We start from the raw sequence: 23077 nt of genomic DNA, 5'->3' as shown, positions 1-23077 counted from the left end.
AAGCAAAGGACCTGCAGTATGCAGTCTCTGTTGCACAGCAGGAGACGACCAGGCAGTGTACATCCTCTCACGATCTTAGCCCTGGCCTAATAGAGCCACCTCAACTGCCAACCACAACTCCTGTTGTGTTCCTTACTGGCAGAACGCTGAGGTGTCAGAGGTATCTTTCAGCAGGCAGTTTAGACATAAAACCAGCCCTGGTTAATGCTCAACCATATCCAAAGTAGGATTCCCACAGACTTGGAGAGGGTCTTTGATCAAGATGAGGTTTCTTCTTTCTCAGTGATGAGTCCACAGAAAGAGCAGGGCAAGATACATGTACAAGAAGTTATATTTATCTGCAGAGAGCATCTCTGAGAGCATGTGGTCCAGTCGTTTTTGAGAAGCAGGAAGGACCAAGCACATTCTAACTCACATGCACTACCAGCTTTGCCAGAAAGAGGTATTGCTTGGAAAATGATGGCTTGTTTGGTCATCTGCTGAAATTGTTTTACTCTGGATGCATTTTATTTGATTCTAGTCCAAAACAGCAATTTTTGCTTGTCTGGTAAGTTTCAGAAAATCGGCTTACCATCCTTTCATCCTTCCCCCTGTGCCAAAGTATCCCATTTAATTTGGAAGTGAGACTGTGGAGTTTCTACCTTTGGGTGGACCTTTCCATCCACTGAGAGGCCACAGTCCTTCAGAATCTCATGCTCATTTGGCAAACTCCTTCCTTTCCAGATTCTCAGGATTTATCTTCTTAATAACATTCTTAAAAAAAAAAAAAAAGCACCCTGGTTTTAACGTAAGCCAAGATTGTCTAGAGTTACTTATACTTCATAGTGTTTTATTACCAATACACTTTGGAACGCTCTGGTAAATAATTCAGCCTACCCGAAGAAATTGACTGTATTTTCTCTATGCATCAAGGAAGTCTGTCATATAGACTATATATCATGGCTCTAAATGTTCTCAGATAAATGCAGAACCGCATTGTGTTCCATCTGTACTGTTCACCCAAGCAGGTCTTTTAGGGACCCTACATGATACATACATTTTTTATCTTTTGCAATTACAGCAGAACTCATCACGTGGCCAAGGGAGAATACCCTCCACTCTAAGTCATAGAGCTTACAGATTTTTATCTTCATACTTCTCCTGTCAGGGGCTGGGCCAGACTTGGTTTTCAGCTTCAGAGGGAGAAATTCTGGCTTATGAAAGCAATAAATGTTACTCCCTCCAGCTCAGTGAGAAAACCTCTGCTGATATCATAACCATGCAGTAACTTCTCAGTAGCCAGTGGAGCCTTTTGCAAGCAGAAGGGAGAACAGACTCAATCAGAGTGTAAATGTACAGTTGCTCACAGAGTGCAAACTTGGAAATTGTGGTGATAAAAGCAGAATTTGGCTTACTGACTGCTTCAGTTGTTTCGGAGGAAATATTGATTTGTGAAAAGCTAAAAATAGATTCTGAGATTTGTTAGTTTTGTTTCCTTGTCTTACCATCTTACCATGCTCCTATAGCAGCAAGACAAATTCTCCTGAAATTTAAGGGGGGAATGGCTTATCAGCTGTGTGAGGCTGTCACTTGTCTTTACAATGATTAGTCTTTTCAGTTTTAAAAAGAAAACGCTGCAATAATATTAGGAGTCTTGCTCAAAATAGCCAAGTTTGCCTGTCAGGTTCACATGGCTGTGGACAGGAGATATAGAGGCAGCAAAGACTTAGGTGGTCCTGGCAGGGAAGGATGAGGAGGGACTGGCATAGGGTTGAGAATCGAAGGCTGGCTCCCAGTTAGTCTGCTTTGCTGTGTGCTTGGAGGCACAGAGGGGCTACCTCGAGCTTGGGAGGCAGCATGGATGTCCTCCAACATGCAGAAAGCAGCCGTTTATGTGCTTCAGTTAATAGGGATACTAATGAACCTGGGATGTTTTCTTCACTCATCTCCCACAAGTTGTGACTGCATCTTTCTGTGACTGTACCCTTCAGTCCTTCCTAGGAGAACCAGCGGACTTGTGAGGACACACCTTTATTTGCATTTGAAGGAAGAGTTTTGGCAGCTGGTCTTGTGCTCTCAGAGTGGCACAGGGCATTGTGCAAACTGTGCCCAGCCCTGCACGAGGTGCACCAAAGGGTTTGCTTCAGCTTTGAAGAGCTGTGCTTGGGTGCTCCCAGCTGAAGCCACCACTCCGTTGTGTAACTCCGTGTCCGGGAGACCCTGGGCTCACCAGATTGCAAGAGTGCTTGTAGGGGATAGTATGATAGTGCACATCAAATATTAATGTGCATTGACACATATCCGCCTGTGTATGTCAGAGCATTACCGCGTAAAAGAACAAGCGCAGAGGCATGGGACAGCTATGTGTGTTTGCACTTTTCTTTTCCATCCTCCTTAGCTATTATTTAAAAACAAGCATTCTTCACTCCCCGGCCCCACATTTCGCCAGAGCCATAGCCTGGTAGTAAGCTGCGTGATGCCTTCATGACAGCCTATTTAGTCGCAATAAAAGGCCGATTGGCCTAATGCGCAATCAAGGAAGGAGTGACATTTATTGCTTCAGTTTTATGATGCTGTGCACTGAGTGAGATTTGGAGCCCTACAGTGCCTTCAGGGGGCAGGAGATCACCAGCAATGAATCGTATTTATACCTTTTTCAATTTCCTACTAGCATTTTAGCAATAAATAGGCCGCGTTGTTATTGGGTTTTATGTAAGTATGTTTATGAAAGCAGGGATACAACTTTGTAGTTCAGAATTACATGTGTCGCCTAAATAGATCAGCAGAGAGAATAACTAGGTAAAGCACTGGGAAAGCACTTTCCGATTTATTATCAAATGTCTTAATATAACGCTTCAACTCCTCCGTCCCACTTTATGTTAACTATCAAATTAAAGCTACATCCGTCGCAGAAGGTCGGTGGCTCCTTCACACACCCATTTTGGAACATCAAGGCCACAATGTGTTCACACATCCGAGCCACTAAAAATACATCCCATGCATTAAATATGAGCTTGATGAAAGCTCAATCTGAACTGAAGTGCAGGGCTGACCCCGGGGGCAGGTGTCCCTTTCCCATGGCAGCCATCCTCAGGGACGCCTGTCTTTTCCTGCGTGTGCTCGCAAGATGCAGACGATTCTCTAGAAGGCAAATCACTGCTAAAAGCCTGTGTGGGATGTGCCCAGACATAAAGACTTAATTGCTGTCTGTCGGCCTGCCTGTTGTGTAATGAAGCCTGCCCACGCTGAAGTGCTCCTGGGACACGCATCCCTTGGGGAGCTGCAGGTGGGTGTCACTGGTCTGTGTCCCATACCTGAAGAGGGTTCCTCTGCAGTAGCTTTCAGCTACAGAAAAAAAGAGAGTTCTTAGAAAATAGAGGATTGATGCTGGATTGGTGCTGTGCTCTCCTCGTCCATGTGAAGTGATTTGCTCAGGGTTACACAGGTCCCAGTCTCACACCCGTGGGGCTGCTCCATGATCTCATTTCACCGCTGTACAGGATGACAGGAGGGGATCTTGTGTTATTTCCATCTGCACGGGCAGTGGATAGAAAAGCCTGGAGGAAAAGCCTGGGGTAACCTCCTGAAATTTGATTAGGTAGCTAGTCTGGATTTTGTTTTGTCATTTGAGTCAGCCCCAGGAGCAGAGTAGCCTGGAGAAGGCAGCTGGCTCGGATGGCTCTGCCTCAGGCAGGCACGCGTCTTTGAGGACATGGAGTGTATGGTGAGGGTTAGGCTGATTCTGCTCATGTGAAGCAAATATTTGTAAGCAAGAACTGTTTTAGCATGGTTTTCATCTCACCGCTGCTATGAAGATCACCCCTGGCTTTGTCTTCTCCACTGGCAGTGGACATCTCACATGCTGCGTGGCATATAGCATGCAGGCCTCCATCCATCCCTTTAGTCCCTCTGGTAATCAGGGTCACTTCCAGTAGTAACCGATTGACGAAGCTGTTACGTGGCTGTTACGTAGGGATCTGAAATCTGTCATGGGTTCCCTTCCAGGTGATGCTTTGGTGAGCAGGGCTTCAAAGCCTGGGCTGAAGTACAGGGATGCTTTTGCAACAACTCTTGTCTTTCTGTGGGCTGCAAGATTGAAGCAAACAAACGGTATCAGCAGTTGGAGCACACAGCGATAAAATACTGGTGAAGGACAGCCTCAGATGTTTGCAGAGGGGGAGAAACACTCAGCAAAGCTTTGTTTTAACACGGGCAGCAGGGACGTGAAGGACACCAAGTGCTGGCAAGCCACAGGAACGCGTTTATTTTATTCTTTGTACTTTAAATAAACTTCTCTTATTAGATATCTGCAGACCCTTGAATTGGCATATGAAAAGAATTAGAAATTTCTTCTCTAGTCACACAGTTAGGGTGAGCATTTTCCTTTGGTCTTCAACCCAGCCATCAAGCTTGTGATTTTCTGTCTGGGACTAAAGCACAGAGGCTAGTAGAGGCTGTCCTGCTCAGCTTAGTTCCTTGTAAAGAGAAACAATATTTAGCAAAATGAAGGGAAACATTTATTTTGCCCTAAAGGAGTTAGCACACTATTCGTTGCATTGTTAAGGGCAGCAGAGACATCGGGGAACCAGAGGAAGGTCATATTATAATTGGTGCTTTGAATGGTAAGAGGGAAGCAAAGGTGAAGCTTGTGATGTTTTTGCAGAAAACTTAATAAAGAAAGTTACAGGAAAAAAACGAAAGGAGAATTGGCACCTGCTGGCAGTCTCACATAGCAGGTTAAGGCAGGCGTTGCTGGGCTGAAGCCTTGAGGAAGGTGGAGCTGGGGCTGGCTCCTGGCTGGGGCACACAGGGTAGCTTGCTGGAGGAGCCTGTGCCTGGATGGCACTCATGAAATCAGTTTGAAACAGCCTTTGTGAGCTGTCATTGTGACGATCTTGGAGCAGATGTGCTCAGAAAAATGCCTACCTCTGTGTAAGCATTGCCGGCCACTCCCTGCTCTCCAGCAGCAGCGTGGCAGCTGTACAGTGGTTACTCAGGCTCTCTGCTTTCTCACAGATTATGTTGTGTTTGGTATGCAAGGAAGGGCAGCCATAAATAGATTCACCACTTTAGTGCATTTTAGCTTGACATATGTCCAGTAAACAACATTTTGGTCTCTCATAGTCCAGCAACAACAAAAAAAATCACTTGATTATTCAGCGCTTCCTTCTGTTATGATGCTTTGGGGTCCTTCAAATCATTTTCATTATGCACTACATAATAATAAAACTCTCCATGCAGTATGCCGATAATTCCGTGCACGGTCTCTGTGATTTCTAATTGTTTGAATGACAGCGTGCTGCTGAAATGCCATGCAGAAACATTGCATCACCCTGAGGGAATCAAGCTTTTCTCCTTTTACTCATGGTGAAGATAAACAATTGAACAGTTGAAATAAGTAAAATATCCAGGGAAGCCACTGTGAGCAGTAGACATGCTCGAAGCAGAAGCCAAGCTGCAGAAGACCAGAATGGAAAATAAAAAACTATATAGTACTGAATGGGAGGCACTCCAAATAAGCCATGCTTTTTCTTCTCTTGTGATCTTAAAGCAGAGCAAAAGCATGAGCAGATCCCAGAAAGTAATATCGCATGCTATTTTTGTGCTGCCATTATAAAATATGTATTGTTTATTGTTCTGCACTGCAGTTGAAGTTTTGCATCCACCTCAAATATAAAACAAAGTTTATTTTGAAGAAGGTGTGCAGTACCTTTATACTTTAAGCCTTTCAGTGATGCTTTCAAGTGTGTGGTGATAGGATTTCAATCTCCCAGCAGATCTTATGGGTATGATTCATAGGATGTGTTAAAAACTGTGTGTGTGTGTGTGCATTCTAAATATATTCTGTATGTACTATTTCATGTGGATACAGTACGAATCGTGCATTTACAGTGTTCAGTCTGCATCAGTTCTGCCTCCTGGCAAGAACATGTTTTCAGTGCCATCCTCTTGGGCTGTGCTCCATATGCTACAGAGCCCTGCTGAGCTTGGCCAAGCTACTAGAAGTCTATACGGATTCAATATTGATGTTTCTGGGACTCTGCAGTACAGAGATGGCCTGAGTAGTGGAGACAGTAGGTGTGAGTACAGACCTTCCTGACCTGGCTAACCTGGGCAGCCCCTACTCAGACCTGCTAGGAGTATTTCCACACAGGGATGTGTTGAGATGTACTAAACATACCCAAAGCTGTCTGGGTAAAGCAGCCTCCTGCCTGCCTGCGGACACCCAGATGAACCACTGCAAAGCATGTTTGAGTGTCGAGTTGTAATGTTAAGCCTGGCTTCGTTTCAGCTTGCCTGCTGGTTATGTCAACAAAGGTGCCTCGTCTACCAAAAACCTTGCAGGAATCCAAGTGATGGAGAAGACGATTGGGAGTGATAGCAAGGCTCTCAATGCTGGCATGTGCTGCCAGGTTAGCTTTAATGGCTATTTAATGCCCTAGATAGAGAGCCAGGAGATCAGAGAGGACCAGAAATTTGAGTTTCTGATCGCTGCTTCCTAGTCAGAGCAGAGGAAGGTAAGAAATCTCACTGGTGGAAATGCCATAAATGTTCAACAGCCGTGTTTTTATTTATACGCCGCTTTATGGCAAAGGGAGGGCTTTGGGCTTTTTTTATGCTGCAAAATGTTGTTGGTTTTTCCTTGCTTTTTTATTTTTGCCTGAAGAAAATATACGACATATTTAAATGACTGCAGAATGGAACATCGCTTTCCCTGTAAAATAGTGTGCACTGAGACATGGCTGGATCTCACACTTGACCAAATTAGCATATGCACTCAAATATCAGAGCTCTGACTAGTAAAAATAACACTAGATTTGCATTTTCACATTTTTAGCTCCAGCTTCCTTGTCTGGTTGGTTTTATGCCTTTTTTCTTGACTGACAATTCTCTTTGTGGCAGATTTATTGCTGTTCTGCTGTTTGGACCCTGTAATCAACGAGACACTTGGCTGAAGACGTTAGTCATTTCATTAAGTACTTTTTGCAGATATCTCAGACACAGTTTTCTGTTGCTTTGCTTCCAAAAAGCAAATGACCCATGGCCAGTGAAGTCTGAATATGAATCTTTAATAAACAGCAGTAGTACCAACAATGCTCTCAGGTTTCCAAACTACAGAGGGCTAATTAAAATATGTCGAATAGAGAGGAGCTGCCATTCTGTAAACGCTTCTGCATCTGTTCCCAGTAAAACTGCTCTTTTAGAGGCACTGTCACATTTATCTACTTCCTTACCATCAGGCTACATATGAAACCTTCCTCGGGCTACGTGCTGATATTGCGTGGTAATTTTTTAAAATTGTTTTTCAGTAATACACTGCTGAGAACAAAGACAGGATGGTTGTCTTAGGAGTGGAGATAAGACGTGGAATGGGGTTCTTTTTATCGTCGCTGTGTCACTAATGATCATGCTATATTCATGAACTAAGGAAATATAATTGCAGCATTTGCCTCCACTTTATGGGTGAGGAACTATCCTCTCTTCCTATTGAGACACCTTAAAATGCTGTTCCTCCCTCCAGGGACAGCCCTTCAGAGCCATGAATCTGCTCTTCAGTGGTATTCCCTCCGCAGGCAAAGACACTGCTCAGAGAACAATACCATCTGTCGTGTGCAGAGGAGGGGAGAGTGAGGAGTGCAGGTGCTCACCAGTGTGCTCACCCAGGGCAGGTTTATTGACACCAGTAGTTTTTACAGAGGCCAGGTCAGTGCCCAGAATCATAGAATGGTTTGGGTTGGAAGGGAACTGTAAGATCATTTAGTTCCAACCCCCTGCTATCGGTAGGGACGCTTCCCACTAGACCAGGTTGCTCAGAATCCCCTGAGAAAGGTGCCCTGGTTTGCTGGCTGGAGGTTTCCTTGGTTTGTTTTGGTTTTATGCTTCTGTGATCAGCAAATTAACCAAGTGGGGCATTCAGCTCCTCCAAGATTTTAATTGTACTGAACAGAATAGAATAAAATGTATAAAAGACATTGAATTCATCAGAGATGATCGCAATGACCTGGAAGAATAAATGTAAGAAAGTGAGCCTTGTGTAGTGGCTGTTTACAGTGAGAGCCCAGATTTTAATCAATTGACATGTGTGAACCCCATTACCTGAAGGAAGCAGCAGGCCTGTGGGACAGCACTCAGTATTCCTTCGCTTCTCAGGGGAGCTGTAGAGTGTCAGCTGACTTCTTAGAAGCACTTTTTCCTCCCAGATGCTTTTAAGCTGCTTTTCTTTCTGTAGAAAGCAAGGCTAAACGTTACATGTGTATTCTGTGTATGCTCTTGGGTACGATTTCATCCTGTGACCCTTAGGAGACCTCATTAACCTTCTCGCAGCTTCTTGAGCCCGAAGAAAAGAACAGTCAGCCTTTCTGTTGCCAAGCTTTCCTCAGCACTACACTTAGGAATACAGCAAGCAGATAGATTTATTGATATAACGATAATCGGAAGTCACGGCCAGGATGATAAAATGGTCAGATGACCAAATTACTCACATTCAGGGATGCAGTGAAGATCCTTAGAGGTGGGAAGCTGCCATGCTGCCAGCTTGGAGGAGCACAGAGCAGCCCCAGCACCGATGTGCTGCAGGACCCAAAGGACAGGGTGTGGTCTTGCAGGAACTGCCACCTGCCTGGGACCTCATCAGGGACATCACAGTGTGGTCTGCTTGTTCAGCAGGAGACAGCCCCGCTTCTGCATGTCATCATGCTTCAAAAACAGAGGGCGACTTTACTGACTGCTCTAGGATCTCATTAAATGGCACGTGTTAAGTGCCACTCGTTCTGTATTCATTTTGGCAGGATGGATCTTGTTCAAGGTTGCTGTGTGCTGTGTACGTGCCTGGATGCAGACGTTTGCAGAAAACTCCCCACCTTCTTCTCTGCAATTTACACTTCTCAACCTCGGGGGCACGGTTGAAATGGCAGCCTGCTTGTTCCTCTGGTTTGAGAAAAATGTGCTTGAATATACTCTCGTCTTCCCTGATGAGATGAGCTCTATAAATTAAACAGAGCCAGCACCCCAGTGCATTACTCTCACTGATGAAACCTTACCTTTAGCTTTTCCTGACATAGACTTAATTTTGACTTAGTTGTGCAGCCTTAAAGCACGATTGGTGGATGGCACGCAGCCCATCGCAGCAAGGAGATCCTGCTGACGAGTATATTATGGTGCTTTTCTCCACCTATGTAGTCTTCCCTGAAAATTAGCCTTACCCACAAGACCTGAGCGTGTGGTGTCCTGCTGAGGCTGCCCCTTTCTGCTGTCCCTCAGGCACGGGCACTGTGCTATGAGTGCAAGTAGTGCGTGCTTCATCCTGCTTATAGCATGCAGCTAGAGGGCTCCTTCCTGGGAGGGGAAAAGCTTGGCCTCACAGTTAACACCTGAGCTTTGGGAAATCTTTGTTTTCTTCTCACGTTTGCTGAGAGAGGTCGTAAAAGTCATTTTGGAACTTTTGTTTCGGGAAGGTGTCAAAAGATGCAAGCAAATGCCTAATGGGCTCTGAAATGCTCTTTGAAATCAGTGAGAGATCTCTCAGAAATCCCGTACAAAATGTTTGCATGCATCTTTAAGCATCTAAACACCTTTGAAAATGTGTCTCTTGTGTGCCTAACTCTAAGCATAGGTTTGTACATCCCTCGGCATTTTTTAAATTGCATCCCAAGGTGCCCAGGTTTCCCCTAAGGAGTACCCTTTTGTTTTAATTTTCTCATTGACTGAATTGTCTCTTGACTTGAGATATAATAGATATTAGCCTGTACTCATTTTTTGTAGCAAGGTGTTGAGAACTGAAGCTGTTTCGGAGCTGTTTTATTACAAGAAAGGAGCATATGGCTGAATGTGTCCCATCTGAAATGCAAATGGTGGAGCTACGTGGAAAAAATTCCGATTACTCGAGCGGTAAACGGTTCCTAATGAAATGAGTGTGAGTAAGGTGGGAAGCTGGTAATGACTGCAGGAAGAAATGAGGGCAGTTAATATTTTGGTAGAGCAGAACATCCTTATTCTGCTGATAAGGAGGTTCTTAGGAAATGGACTGGATTTTTTCTTATGTACTGCGTATTCATCAGCATGGTGAAAGTGTTATGCAGGGAGCCAGGCTCCTGTCTTCTGCTAGTTATGAAATCATTTAATTTAATTTACAGCCATGCTTCTCACCTTTGGCCTCCTTTTGAGCTGAAGTGTTGTGGTAGTGATCTACCTAAGTAAAGTAAGTCTGTGCACAGGCGAGTCACAGCTCCCCTGATTTTTGTTACACTGGGCACATTTGTGGAGGGCAGAGGCTGAGGGGTGATGGAGGAATCTGATCGAGATCGCTTCATTTCCTGCACATCCTCTTCCCAAGCCCGTTCCACCAAAGTTTTTCTGTTGTGTACCTCCCTCTCCACTCCCTGCACCCAAAGGGGTCCAGGTGCCTGATGTGAATGGAAGAGGAGCTGACTTTTAAGCTAGCAGCTTGGCCTTCCCCTTGCTTAACTTCCAAAAGGCAGAGCCGTAAGCACGTGTGGTGAGGCTGAAGTGGAGCTGGAGACGGTGTTGCTCTGCTTTTAATGTCAAAAGGAACCAGCACAAATCCAGATAGCGGCACATGTGCAATTACATGTTTAGAGAAGTCAAAGCAGCTGCTAGGTTAAACCTCTGGCTTTGTCCCTGAGCGGGGTCACATCGGTGTTAATGCGACCTCACTGAGGCTGGGCTGTCTGTTATGAGGCACCGGGGATGGAAAATGAGCATGCCTTGCCTTCAACGATGCCCAGGGGTGTCTGACATCACTGATGATGATGAAATAGGAGAAACCTAAAAGAAAAAGACTGCAGCCTACTGTTGGTGGATATGGCCATGTTAACGTGTTATTTCAGATCCAGACCTTGCTTTTGGATCAAATCATGGAACCTTAGAATCACAGAATGGTTCGGGTTGGAAGGGATCTTTAAGATCATCTAATTCCAACCCTCTGCTATAGGCAGGGACACCTCCCTCTAGACCAGGTTGCTCACAGCCCTATCCGGCCTGACCTTGAACGCCTCCAGGGAAGGGATATCCAGCACTTCACTGGGCAACCTGTTCCAGTGTCTCACCACCCTCACAGTAAAGAATTTCCTCCTGATATCTAAATGCCTCGATTGTCCTTACTTGGCTTTTGGTTCAGGTTGTGGGGCAGCCAGGAGCTCACGAGTGGGACACGGTGCCTCACTGATGTCACTCTGGACTTTAGCAGGTGTTTTTACCCAGCCGGATGGGGTGTGGTTGCAACATTTCTTCCTTTATTATGATCAGAGCGCATATGGCTGCTGTCATTATCATCCAAATAATAAATCAGTACAAAACCCCACAGATGCTGAGTTACATGCAATGCGCAGCAACTCAACAGGGGTAAATTTAGTGGCTTCTTTAATTGCAAGAGGGCGTAGCAGCATAAATTACTGACATATCTGTTTGGATGTTCTTTGGTTTACAAGAATTGCAGCTGGTAATGCTGTCATTTAGTTTTCCAAGTATAACTCTCTTTTTAATCTGTCCTTTTTCTCGCTTTTCTTTTTCCTCTTTTCCCGCATTCTTTTCCATCCAGAAATACAAATGACCTTTTAACAGAATTTTCCACTTTCATTCTGTTGATTTACATTATTCAGTCAGGAAAATACGACACTCTCTTTTCTGAGATGCATTGATGATGTAAGGAAAAAACTTACTCATATTAGCCTCTTCTTTTTTCTCTCTCCTGTCTTTTCAGGTGTGTGTGCAACATCGACTGTTCTCAAACCAACTTCAATCCTCTTTGTGCTTCCGATGGGAAATCTTATGATAATGCATGTCAAATCAAAGAGGCATCATGCCAGAAACAGGAGAAAATTGAAGTCATGTCTTTGGGTCGATGTCAAGGTAACGCTCATAACAAAACTCATTTCAAAGAATGTTTTCAATTTTTGCTCAGAGAAGAGAAAAAGAAAAAGAGAACCGGGGCTGCCTTCTCATTTGGCACTTCTCGCATTTCCATTAGGCTGCTGTAATGTGTGTGGTGCATGGTGCTGGTGCTTGTTTCTCATCTGCTGGGCTCATGGGATGCCAGCGGTGCCTAGAAGGAAGTTTTGTTAATGCTAGCTGCAGACTGGCCGTGTTTGCCATGACTGCCATGCTGCTTCCTTCCCAGCTCTTAGGGTGCTCTGTCACATGGCCCTGAGTTGGCTTTAAAAACTCCAGTTTGTTCTAAAATAAAAATGATGGAAATTTGCCTTTAAATAGCTGCTGTAAATAAAGTGCCTACTGGGACTCAGACACTAAATAGCTTTTTCCCCCCTTAGCTTCTGACCCATAAATCCTCGGTACATCTACTTACAAGGCCACACTCTACCTTTCTATTGAACACATTCTCACTTATTCCCATTTCTTTAAAGTTAACCACCCTACGTGGAGGTTCATTTCAGGGTACATATTAAAACTCCCCAATTACTTCAAATAGAGCAGAAATGACAAGTCCTGCTTTGCACTGATGTATTTATCCCAGGTGCAATCTGTTGTCACCTATTGTTAGAAAAATGTGTTTTCTTAATGGAAGATGCTTGGTGTTTCATTCCAAAAAGCCCGCTCCTGCTGTTTTCACCTGGCAAACCCAGGGGAGCCCTGCAGCCTGCAGTGATGCTGTGCACAGAAGGGATGGTGGGTTTGCGTGGGTACTGGGTTGGATTCAGGAGCGAGCAGAGACTCCCCAAGCAATCCAGTGTATTTCTTTTCCCACAGATAACACTACAACAACTACAAAATCTGAAGATGGGCATTACGCACGGACAGATTATGCAGGTATGGTTCCTATTATGTGAGAAATCCATTGGCGAGAGCTGCACTGAGTCACTTTTCTCCTCTCTTTACAGAGGTGGCTGTCTTCTACTAAGGTTTTGTTTGCTTTAGAAGAAACCACTATGTTCTCATTACTTTCTGTTGCTAGAAACTATCGTTCTTCTTAATAAGTGGTCTTCTTCCGGTTTTATCACTTTACAGACATAAAACACCCATTCTGACAGTGAAAATAATAAATGCAGTAACCCGTTTGCCAGAACAAGTGGACGTTTGAGAATTCAGAAAAATAATTCAGAAAAATACTGAATTACCACGCATAGAATATACGTATTTTGTTCATGATATGCAGGCTTAAGAAGGAGAAAATCCAGACCATAGCAAAGCTCTGGTACCATGAAACATTGCCACAGTAGATATTATTACTTGTAAAGTTAACAAGGTTCTTTAAATGTTTTTTTAAGTGATAAATGGTTTTATTTAGAAGCTACAGTAAAACATAATGGCTGAATAACCTTATACAGCATTTGAAATTAAAAACATGCAAATGCCAGTGAGGTTTGGGAGGTATTTGTTTTACACCCTTTGCCCAGGACGACTGATTTAGAAAATTGAATGTGTATGTATGTGTGGGTTTGGGTGTTTGTATGCACGCAGGCTAATGTTCACAGCTCGTGCTGAGAATTCAGGCATTTGAGAAGGCAAGGTGAAAACGTGCCAAGCGATGTATTTGTGGCTTAGGTTTTTCAGATTGCTGTAATTTGAAAGTAGCTGTTTAGAGAGTAGGTGCCAGTTGCTGACTTTACCTGAGCAGCTTGCTGCATTGCTTAGGTGAAGTCCAGCTGATGGTTTCACAGCTCTTAAAATCTCTTACCGGGGGAGTCGTGCAGCGTGATGACTCAGTTTGGTCACTGCTGTCAGGGTGCTGCATGCACGATGTCCTTGGGTTAATATTACACCCAGCCGTTACAAAGGGATTGTTCTCTTCCAACTTAACAATGATGCATGATGATTAAAACATAGAGCTATGAATAAATGATGGCTTGGTGAGCCAGAGGAGCTTGAGGTACTGGGGTGATTGCAGGACAAATTAGCAAGGGAGGAAATTTCTATGGAAAATGGATGCCAGGATTACTTTCCCAAAGATCAAAGAAGTGCCGTGGTCCAGATATTTCCTACTGCCAAGGAGCCCTTCCGTGGTGAAGTCATGCAAGGAAAGAAGTCTGCAGTCAGTTTTCTGAAAAAGCTGGGAGGCCTGAGGTTGTATCCCATGGTGGGCAGGGTTTAAGGCAAAGTAGAACAAAATGATTTATTTTGAGATAGAAACAACAGTAAGAAGCACAGCTGTGTTAGATCCTTTCTCTTCTTTGCTGGAGAGCTGGGGAGATAACTGGAGTCTCCAAATTAAAATGGAAGCCTGCAGGCTCTTTTTGAATGCTACATAACCCATCCTATTCTGCTCCAGCCTGGTAACCTAGTGCATTTGGGTGTGAAGCAAGTGAATTGTAACAAAATGGGAAGAAAGGCAGTTTGAGGATTAGGGTGGAGGAGGAAATAGCAGCAATGAGATGAGAAAGAAAAGTCGTGGGGTCATGGAGGAAGAGGAGCACAGAAGGCACCTTCAGCTCGGGAGTGGGCAGGAGGAGGAGAGCAGTTTCACTTTAGCAGAGATGATATTTCAGCCCACACTCAAATGGGAGAGGTGTGGGTAGCAGTCCTGAGGGGAAAATTGATTGCAGGGAAATGATGTGAGATGGAAGCCAAGAAGGGAACACAAGAGGAAACTGGGTTATTGGGCAGGGAGAGAGGCAGAGCAACAGCACCAAGGAATGAGTCTACAGCAGAGATGCGTTGAGGCATCAGGAGCGTGCCCATGGGTCTAGCCAGAAGTGATGGGGCTGTGCAGGGGACACGGTGCTTCTCAGTCCCCTAAATGGGTGCAGACATCCCGAACCATCAGTGATGTCCAATAGGTATGTGTGTGGCACAGAAAGGTGCCGTTATTTCACCACAGCTAGCAGATCTTCAGGCCTTCTGCTATGGCTCAGGCTCCAGTGGGTTTCTTAAGGGCAGTGATGATGTACCACGGGCCAGTGTCATTGGGTGTTATCCATTGGTATAATGAACTACAGCAGGTTACTGCAGCTGACTGTACATCTTTCTGCGCACCTAACTATTATTCCCACCTAATTTTTCACTTTTACATACAATAACAGCATGTAGGTTGAAAGCTGCAAGTTCATGTGGGATAAGCCACGACTCCAGTTTCTCTAAATGTTTGTGGCATAATACTGTAAGAAAACCCTAGGAGAAAGGGACCATTGGAACAAGTAGTTACTGCAGCCTTTAACAAGTAGGTAAATGGAAGGGGGATAGCAGTATAAAACTGAGACTAGGTTCTAGGTTCAAAGTTTATTCAGCAGGAAGCTTCATGCCATCCTTACATTCTATAAAGGATATGAAAGTTTTATTATGTTTAGTACAAGAATAATAAGTGGGGATATTTGTTGTAGAAATGGTTTAGTGATGGGACTGGGTAGATTCATGTGACGGTTGAGCTTGATGGTCTTGGAGGTCTTTTCTAACCTAAATGATTCTCTGATTGTATGTTATCAGTTGTGCTTATGTAGTGGTAATGCTCTCTGTAAAGATGGTAGTAACCAAATGGTACATATTTTTTCACCAAAACCCTTGCATTCTCATCTGGAGGTCCTGGGGAGGGAGCTCCTTTGCAAACAACCCAACAGCCAGCAGATTTTTTTTATTATTATTATTAGCTATTCGTTCTGTCTGTTCAGTCAATGTCTTTGCTCCTTACTGTTCTTCTTTGAAGCCTATTGATCGTTGCTAATGAACACATGAATCCTTCAGTCTGCAGAGCTAAGAGCACTCATTCCTTTGGAACAGAAATCTTTATTTTAAGTTTGCACAGCCTTGTTTGTTTTGAGTGCTCATACTTGATAGAGGTAAGATTTGTTTTTAAAGTTGGAAATGTATCAGCACAGTGTGTGTCCGTGCCTCTACTTGCGCATTCTGGCCCCTCTCATTTTTCTGGCATGCCAAATGATGCATCAGACTTTGGGCAGTTGTCACTCTTTTCAACAAATACCAGCTCGTTAATGTTGATCATGCTTGAGAGATGGCATTTCATTTTAGCCAATAAATGAGTTGGTGGGGGCTTTTGCCTCAAATTCAGTAGAAACACGCTTGATCTCACGGTTTCCATGGAAGAACATTTTTAACCATTCTAAATGCAATATATGTTTTAGAACGTAGCGTTTGAAAGTCCTGTGAAGGATGTTTTCTTGAATTTTTCCATTAGGTGTATAAAGAAGATGGCTGTTTCGGTGGCATTTTTGCTTTCGGAGTCTGGACAGTCAAGGAGTTTTCATCTTGTTTATTCATTTGCCAATGTATTTTTGCTCTTCTATGCTTACACTCCCTCCTTAAGATCTGGATATTAGCAATTATACCCCTTACTGATTTTATCCTTTTTCATTATCAACTTACAGAGATTTTTTTTCACAAGCACTTCAAAGAATGAGTGGATATGGATGAGCCACATTTCTATGTTATATATTCATGAAAATTGTCAATGACGACACTGACAAATCTGATAGACCTACTCAATAACACAGTCTTCCAGACCAGACAAAATTCCCTCTATGAGCATTGATTAGATCAAGTCTCTGCAGTGAAGTTGGTGAAAAAAGGCGTTTTCAGCCATGATAGTCTCCTTGGGTGAAAATGCACACACGCAGGCAGTCATTTCGAGCTGTATTCTTGGGTTGCTTGCTAACAGATGGCTGTGTTGTCAAAGCAAACTGAACTCTCTACCAAAAAGGGCAACATCCATCTGTGTCAACACATCGCCTGCCCTTGGTTGGGCCAAGCCTGTGGGATGGAGGCCACAAAACGGCCGCAGATTCTTTGCTCCAAGGATGAAGAAGGGTCTTGGACCATGCATTTTCCAAAACAAATACCACGGAATATTTATATTTGAAGAAAGAAAAATGTCCTAAAATGTGACTGAACTCCAACATTCTGTACCATTATCTTCTAATTCCTTTGAATGGGGGAAGAAGTGATGTTTATCAAAGATACTGTGAGTGGCTCACTGATCCAGAACATGTAGGAAGCACCTCTGGGTTGACGTCTTCCTTCACAGGCTCCCTGACTTCAGTCACTGTCTTCATCATCTGTAACAGTGCCTGAGTTAGGTCCAAGAAATAGAGCAGCAGCATCAGATTTCTCTACAAAGCGTGACTATTTTTTTTCCAGTCCCAGGAATTAAATAGGGAGTGCGGAGTGGATTCTTTCTCCAGATTATAAGATTTTGCAAGTAGGTTAAGTTTGGAGTGTAAACCACTTGACATTGCCCCTTTAAATTATATTTTCTGTCTACTACCATGTCAGCCAGATGTAAAACTGGTGAAGAATAATAATAAAGCCCCAGAGCTTAGCTGTGGTGTATAAACTATTGTGCAGGCATCTGCTCTGCCTTTGTGAACCAGGCTTTCCTTTCTCCTTAATGGAATCAGCAAGTGAGACACAGAGTTGAGCACCGTGCATCCATCACAGATAGAAAGAAACCGTTTCTCATCTGCAGCTTCATAAAAGCACTAGGAAAATTGCATCCCTGCCTATGCAGATTTTCTTGGCTTTCAGTGTAGCAAAATCTAAGTCAGAGGTTGTCTCTAAACAGATAGATTAGTTAGGAAATGTTGTTGCTTTTACAGCAAATCACTTAAAAAATTAAAAAAAAAAAAAAAGAATATATTTTACTATTTTGACAGCTGTGTGGTAGCAGGAATGCTAGCTGGCTGCTGCTGCTGCCCGCACTCCCACACATTCCTGGCATTTGTAAGTACAAGAATAATACAACTGATGCATTTCTTAAAAATGTAAAGTATTTAAATGTTGCTAGGACTGCTCGCTGCATTTACAAGTGCAATTAAAATGCACATAAGGTTTACTCATAGTGCAAATGCAAAAAAGACACGTAAGCTCTTCAGAACAATGAAAGAGTCCAGTATAGGCAGTATTTCAGACTGTTCAATTTAGGTATTCTTGGCCTTTGACTTGAGGAAAGCAATGAGGACATGTCCTGCTGGGAGATGTGACCATATCGTGCTCCACATGCCGGGATGTCCTTCAGCACATTGCATCGTGCAAAAATGCAGAGGTCTACAAATAACTGAAGTCTGGGACACATCTGTGCAAAATGATGTAAGAGCAGAGCTGGTCTAAACTTACGAAATGATTTTCAGGGGGAGAGGCTGCTTTGGTCCTGCTTTGCATTCCTAGTCTGGGTAATCCTGATAGAAAGGCTTTCCACAAAAGCCAGCCAGAAGGAGTTCTCCATTCTCTGACTGGGATCTGGAGGCTTCCAAAATCAAGCTTACAGAGAATAATATAGCATTTATTCACAAATAATGACTGTGTGTAGCTCAGCTTCATAGCAGGACTGTAAAACGCGTATCAGAAAATTATGAACTCAGGATTCTTCTGAATGATTTTCAAAGGCCAAAGAGAGATTACTGTGTTCTGATAGCACCCCGGTCTCTAGCTCCTCTGCTGCCTTTCAGCTCCTCCATCGCTGGCGATATCCAGAAGGAAATGAAGAAGTGAAGATAGAGGCCAGCTGGTAGGTTAATAAATCTCACTGTCAGCTACATTTGAGCTAAAGTCTGAGTGGCCAGCAATGTCAGCTTGGTCCCTGAACCTTCACTTGTCCTGGGAGCTCTTTTAAATGAAAAATTGCAGCTGCTACTTTTTGTCATTTAACTCCTAGTTTTCAAATGCTGCAGAGCAGAAAGTCCCACTCTGGCATTTTTCTGTGTCATCATGAGAACCAGATGATTTCTTTCTAAAATAGGAAAATCTGGAGCGTTAATGTAATTGTCTTGGTACTGGCAGTAGTTCCATGTAGCGTTCTTCGTATACAGAGCAGTTCCTCTTTAGATCCTGAGAGTTCTCCTTTAACTTTGAATTGCATGTGATAAGCTGGATAAAATGTGCCTCGTTTGTTCGGATTTTTGTTAGTTTTGGGTTTTTATTTTTTTGTCTACGTGGTTTTGTAATGAGAGAAATTGCATTTTTTCATTACTTACAATTTCCCGGTGTCGTGCTCATGGAACCTGTAATTGTTAGCATTAAAACTGAAATTGGGTCTCAGGTGAACTGTTAGACATCTCTTTAGTGAAATTTATGTAGCTCAAGGAAAAAAAAAAAAAAGCATTTCCATTTGTGCCTTTAAAGCTTAGCCCTTAATTTAATCACTAATGAATGTGAATCAAAAGTTGCAGAATTGGTTTCTGTTTTTTTCCCCTCGTAAACAAATCCAGTAATGTTGTGAATGAGCATTATAATAAAAGCTATTTCATTTGTGCAGAAGGGCTGTAGTCTGGAAGTACAGTATGTCCAGGCTAAGAATTTGATCTGCAGGTGATGAACAGGAAAAACAAGTGCTTGCACCAGGGCAAACATAGGCAGCCTAAGAACCATGAAGTTGGATGAGGCTATTTTGCTGTTCCAGCTCCACTGAAGTATTTAAAGTCTTGGACGTGAAGCTTAGTCAGGGGTTGAGGATGGGAGTGGAGTTTGTAAGACAAGTTTGTTTTCCCATCAGTTTGCATCTGAACCATGCAAGATTCAGAAAGCGTGTTCCAAACTCTGTCTCCTTCTTCTGCTTTGCAAAGAACCTGATGTTTCCTTTTTTCCTTTATGCCATCACGTAAGCAGTTTATCTGTGTTTCGTCTTATTTGGAACGTAGAAATCTTCCTGAGCAATCCAAACCTTCCAATACCCAGTAATCTTTTTGTCCTCTGCTCCATATCCATGGGTTTTGATCAGAGGAGTGAATAAGGAAAAAGAAGAGAGCCTGTCCTGCTTACACACGTGTATGGGAACTGTTGAGTCACTGCCTGAACCACTGATTGATGAGGCAAGAACTGGGTCAGCACTGGGAGCACAGGTGAAGACAGTTCAGCTGTGAGACAAGGAAGGGGTGCAGCCTGGCTGCACCTCTGTTAGACCCCATTTAAGGCCTGACTGCCACTGGGGAAGGGTCTCTTTCTAGAGATCCTTCCTTTGTGGAGCTTTTCATCATGAGCCTAAATCTTTGGATGCAGGAGAGTTCTCCTTCTCTGGTTGTTCCTTTGTTTTCTCACTATGATACTCTTTCTAAGTATACTTTTGTTGATCGTAGAGCATGAAAGTGTGATCCCTAAAACGTATTACAGCTTGAAGCAGGCCTGATTTCTCAAGTTTTTACCTTATTTCTAAATAGAGTCTGTAAAGAGATAGATCTGTTTGGATTCAGGGGAGGGGTGGGGTGGAATTTCTCTCACCCTTGGTCCTAGCCGTGCTCCAGGCACTTTCATCAGCTCCAGCTGTCCTTGAAAGATGCTGCTCGAGGTGATGCCCAGTGGCTGTTTGCCATCCACAACACTCATTTGAATTAGTTGATGGGTACGAAGAAATGTATTTTTATGCCTAGCAGCTCTATTTTAGGTTTCTGAAAACCTGCCAATAGGAGGAATTCTTCCCAAGGATTTGAGAGTTAAAGTTATAATGAGCTGCTGGAATATCCATTTTCAGGAGACATCAGCATTTAAGTAGTCATGTTTGATCTAGTCTGAAATGCAAAAAAAATATTTTGAAATATTCATAGAACTGAATTTCTTCAGAATTTTATTTCATAGGATATTTTGGCATTTTTAATGAAATGTTAGATATCAAAAATCACGAGATGAAAGCATGTGACAGTTGTGAAAAATAAGTTGTATGTTAAGGGAGGTTGCTACTCAGAACTGACTGAAACATCTTTCCCAGAAGGAGTATCATCATGTCAAATTAGGATACAAACACAAGATTATTTGCTCATTTCAACACGTGAAATGGTAACCTGAGCCTAAAGATAAATAAGGCTTTAACATAGACACAGGAATTGCAAATGCATCTGGTAGAAGGAAAAGGGGTTTGTTTAGAGAAGAGAAGAAAGAACTGGTGTATTTATTTTTAACAGACCTTCAGGCTGTGGGGAGAAAAGTAGCCGTTTTTGCTTGGTTTCAGGTATATTGGTAAAGAAAGCAGACAGGCAAGGTATCTCTGCCTATAGCTGGGGTTGGAACTAGGTGATCTTAAGGCTCCCTTCCAACCCAAACTGTTCTATAGTTCTGTGGTCCACTTTGCTGAGTGGTTCCACTTCTTTTTGTTGAACACATCCACTAAAACCTGCTTCTGGTACTGGTTGTTCAAGCTGTGCAACATGCTTAGGCTTTTCCTATTTCCTCACGTTCTGTGTATTAGACATGAAACCATCAGTGACAACAACTCGTGGCTTAGGAGAAATGGATACTGCTGATAGTGAATAGGCAATGCTGCGAGAGGTGCAGCGTTTTGCATATCTGCTCTCCTTTCTGCACTGCCTCTTTCCAGAGAGGCACTGCTCCATGTTCAGGTGGTTGGAGGTGCACATCTGGACCAGCAAGCGGGAGGAAGAGCTGCTAAAAAGAGAGCTTGGAAAAGCAGCATCCACTTGCGTAGCAAGGTGACTTCTCCCCCACCAAGGCTGTCGTGTAGCCTGTACCCATCAGCGTTAGGTTGGCGTGAAGCTGCCCTCCTGGAATGCAACAGCTGTAACCAAAATGTGCTATTATGTAAGCAGTGGCAGCGCATCTCGTAATTTGATGGGCGCTGAATTGAAATGCAGTTCTTTGCCCACTGCTGTTGTGTATTTTAGACAGCGTTACATAATGGCAAAAATATTTTTTAGGAGGGAAGGAAAAAAAAAATTCAAACCTTCCCTGTGGTTTTAATCTCCCTCTTTCATCTGTGGTTTTAAGCTGTGTCAGGTGTGCATCAAAAACACCCCCTCCCTGGGGTATTTCATTTACAATTTCATTTAATAACAGAAGCGTACTTCCATCTAGCTAGGATGGGAAAGGATTAAGTAAAAAAACATTGTTCTGAAATCAAGTAGCATACATCTCACCTGTCTGTGTGCTCTGCAAATGAAGTAGCCAGGGAAGGGCGTGCTGTTGGTCTATAATACTGAAACTGATAAACTGATAAACTGTTAGTGTTTTGTCTGGCATAATATATGCTGAACATCTTCTGGTGCAGCCTGCCTCGACTAGAGCTGCCACTGGGCTCAGACGCATCTGGCACCGCAGATTTTTTCCCTATGCTGCGTTTCAGTGATTTAAAGGGCCTTGGCTGGACAGGAGGATGTCAGCTGTTTAAAGTGCGGTTAGAAGAGGGAATGAGATTTAAAGAGGCAGGAGGCAGAGTTCTGGCCTCGTTGAGGCTTGGGGGAGAACAGCCATTGAATTTAAATGGCTTTGTGATTTCTCTGGGCATTTTTAATCCATCTTTATTCTTATTAAATTTTCAATTTCTATAAATTGCTCTTTTTTTTTTTTTTTAATCCATTCAGCTTCTCCCCCTTTGAATATTAGTGCCAGGGGCATGTGCTGAGATGAAGTACCAATCCTGCTATTTACACAAATGCCGTCCCTGCAGCTCCCTTCTGCTGCAGTTATGTAAGGCACTGATAGTGGTGTGTAAAAATAGTGAGTGCAGGTGTTTGTTTATACAAGTGACCCTCCTGATAAACTTCCGTGGCAGTGCTCGTCTTTGTGACCAGCGATGAACCTCAGAACGTGAGGAAGTTCTGCTGGTCTCTGTGCAAACGAATAGCCCTTCATTTGTGAGATTCTGCTCATGACATGTCTGGTCACACGTCACAGAGCATTGATGTACCTGGAGTACTGTGTGCAGGTGTGGAGCCCTCAGTACAAGAAAGACATTGAGATTTTGGAAAGGGTCCAGAGGAGGGCGACTAAGATGATCAGGGGGCTGGAGCACCTCCCCTATGAGGACAGGCTGAGGGAGTTGGGCTTGTTCAGCCTGGAGAAGAGAAGGCTGCGGGGTGACCTCATTGCAGCCTATCAATACCTGAAGGGAACCTACACCCACGAGGGGAGTAAACTCTTCAAAAGGGCTGACAACAGCAGGACTAGGGGAAATGGATCGAAGTTGAAGGAGGGAAGATTTAGGTTGGATGTTAGGGGGAAGTTCTATACAAGGAGAGTGGTTAGGCCCTGGAACGGGCTGCCCAGGGAGGTTGTGGATGCCCCGTCCTTGGACTTGTTCAAGGCCAGGTTGGACGGGGTCCTGGGCAACCTGATCTGAATGTGTATGTTTGGTGGCCCTGCTAGGCAGGGGGGTTGGAACTACATGATCCTTGAGGTCCCTTCCAACCCGGGTGATTCTGTGATTCTGTGATTCTGTGATTCTGTGATTCTGTGATTC

General features: G+C 43.6%; 1 protein-coding gene across 2 annotated transcripts in view; it reads left to right on the top strand.

Annotated features, from left to right (window-relative positions):
- The window catches only part of TMEFF2 (transmembrane protein with EGF like and two follistatin like domains 2), a 108224-nt gene that overhangs the window by 70082 nt on the left and 15065 nt on the right, over positions 1–23077 (top strand). For both annotated transcript variants that reach the window (XM_042822339.1, XM_042822338.1), the window contains exons 6-7: positions 11699–11847; positions 12703–12762. In XM_042822339.1, the coding sequence (XP_042678273.1) occupies positions 11699–11847; positions 12703–12762 (209 nt within the window). The remainder of the gene's footprint in view (positions 1–11698; positions 11848–12702; positions 12763–23077) is intronic.

Source organism: Centrocercus urophasianus, unplaced genomic scaffold, assembly GCF_019232065.1.
Source record: "Centrocercus urophasianus isolate 14NV4802_14NV808 unplaced genomic scaffold, USGS_Curo_1.0 seq_20, whole genome shotgun sequence".
Lineage (NCBI taxonomy): Eukaryota > Metazoa > Chordata > Aves > Galliformes > Phasianidae > Centrocercus > Centrocercus urophasianus.
Note: the sequence above shows the minus strand (reverse complement) of the source record. Positions and strands in the feature narration are given on the sequence as shown.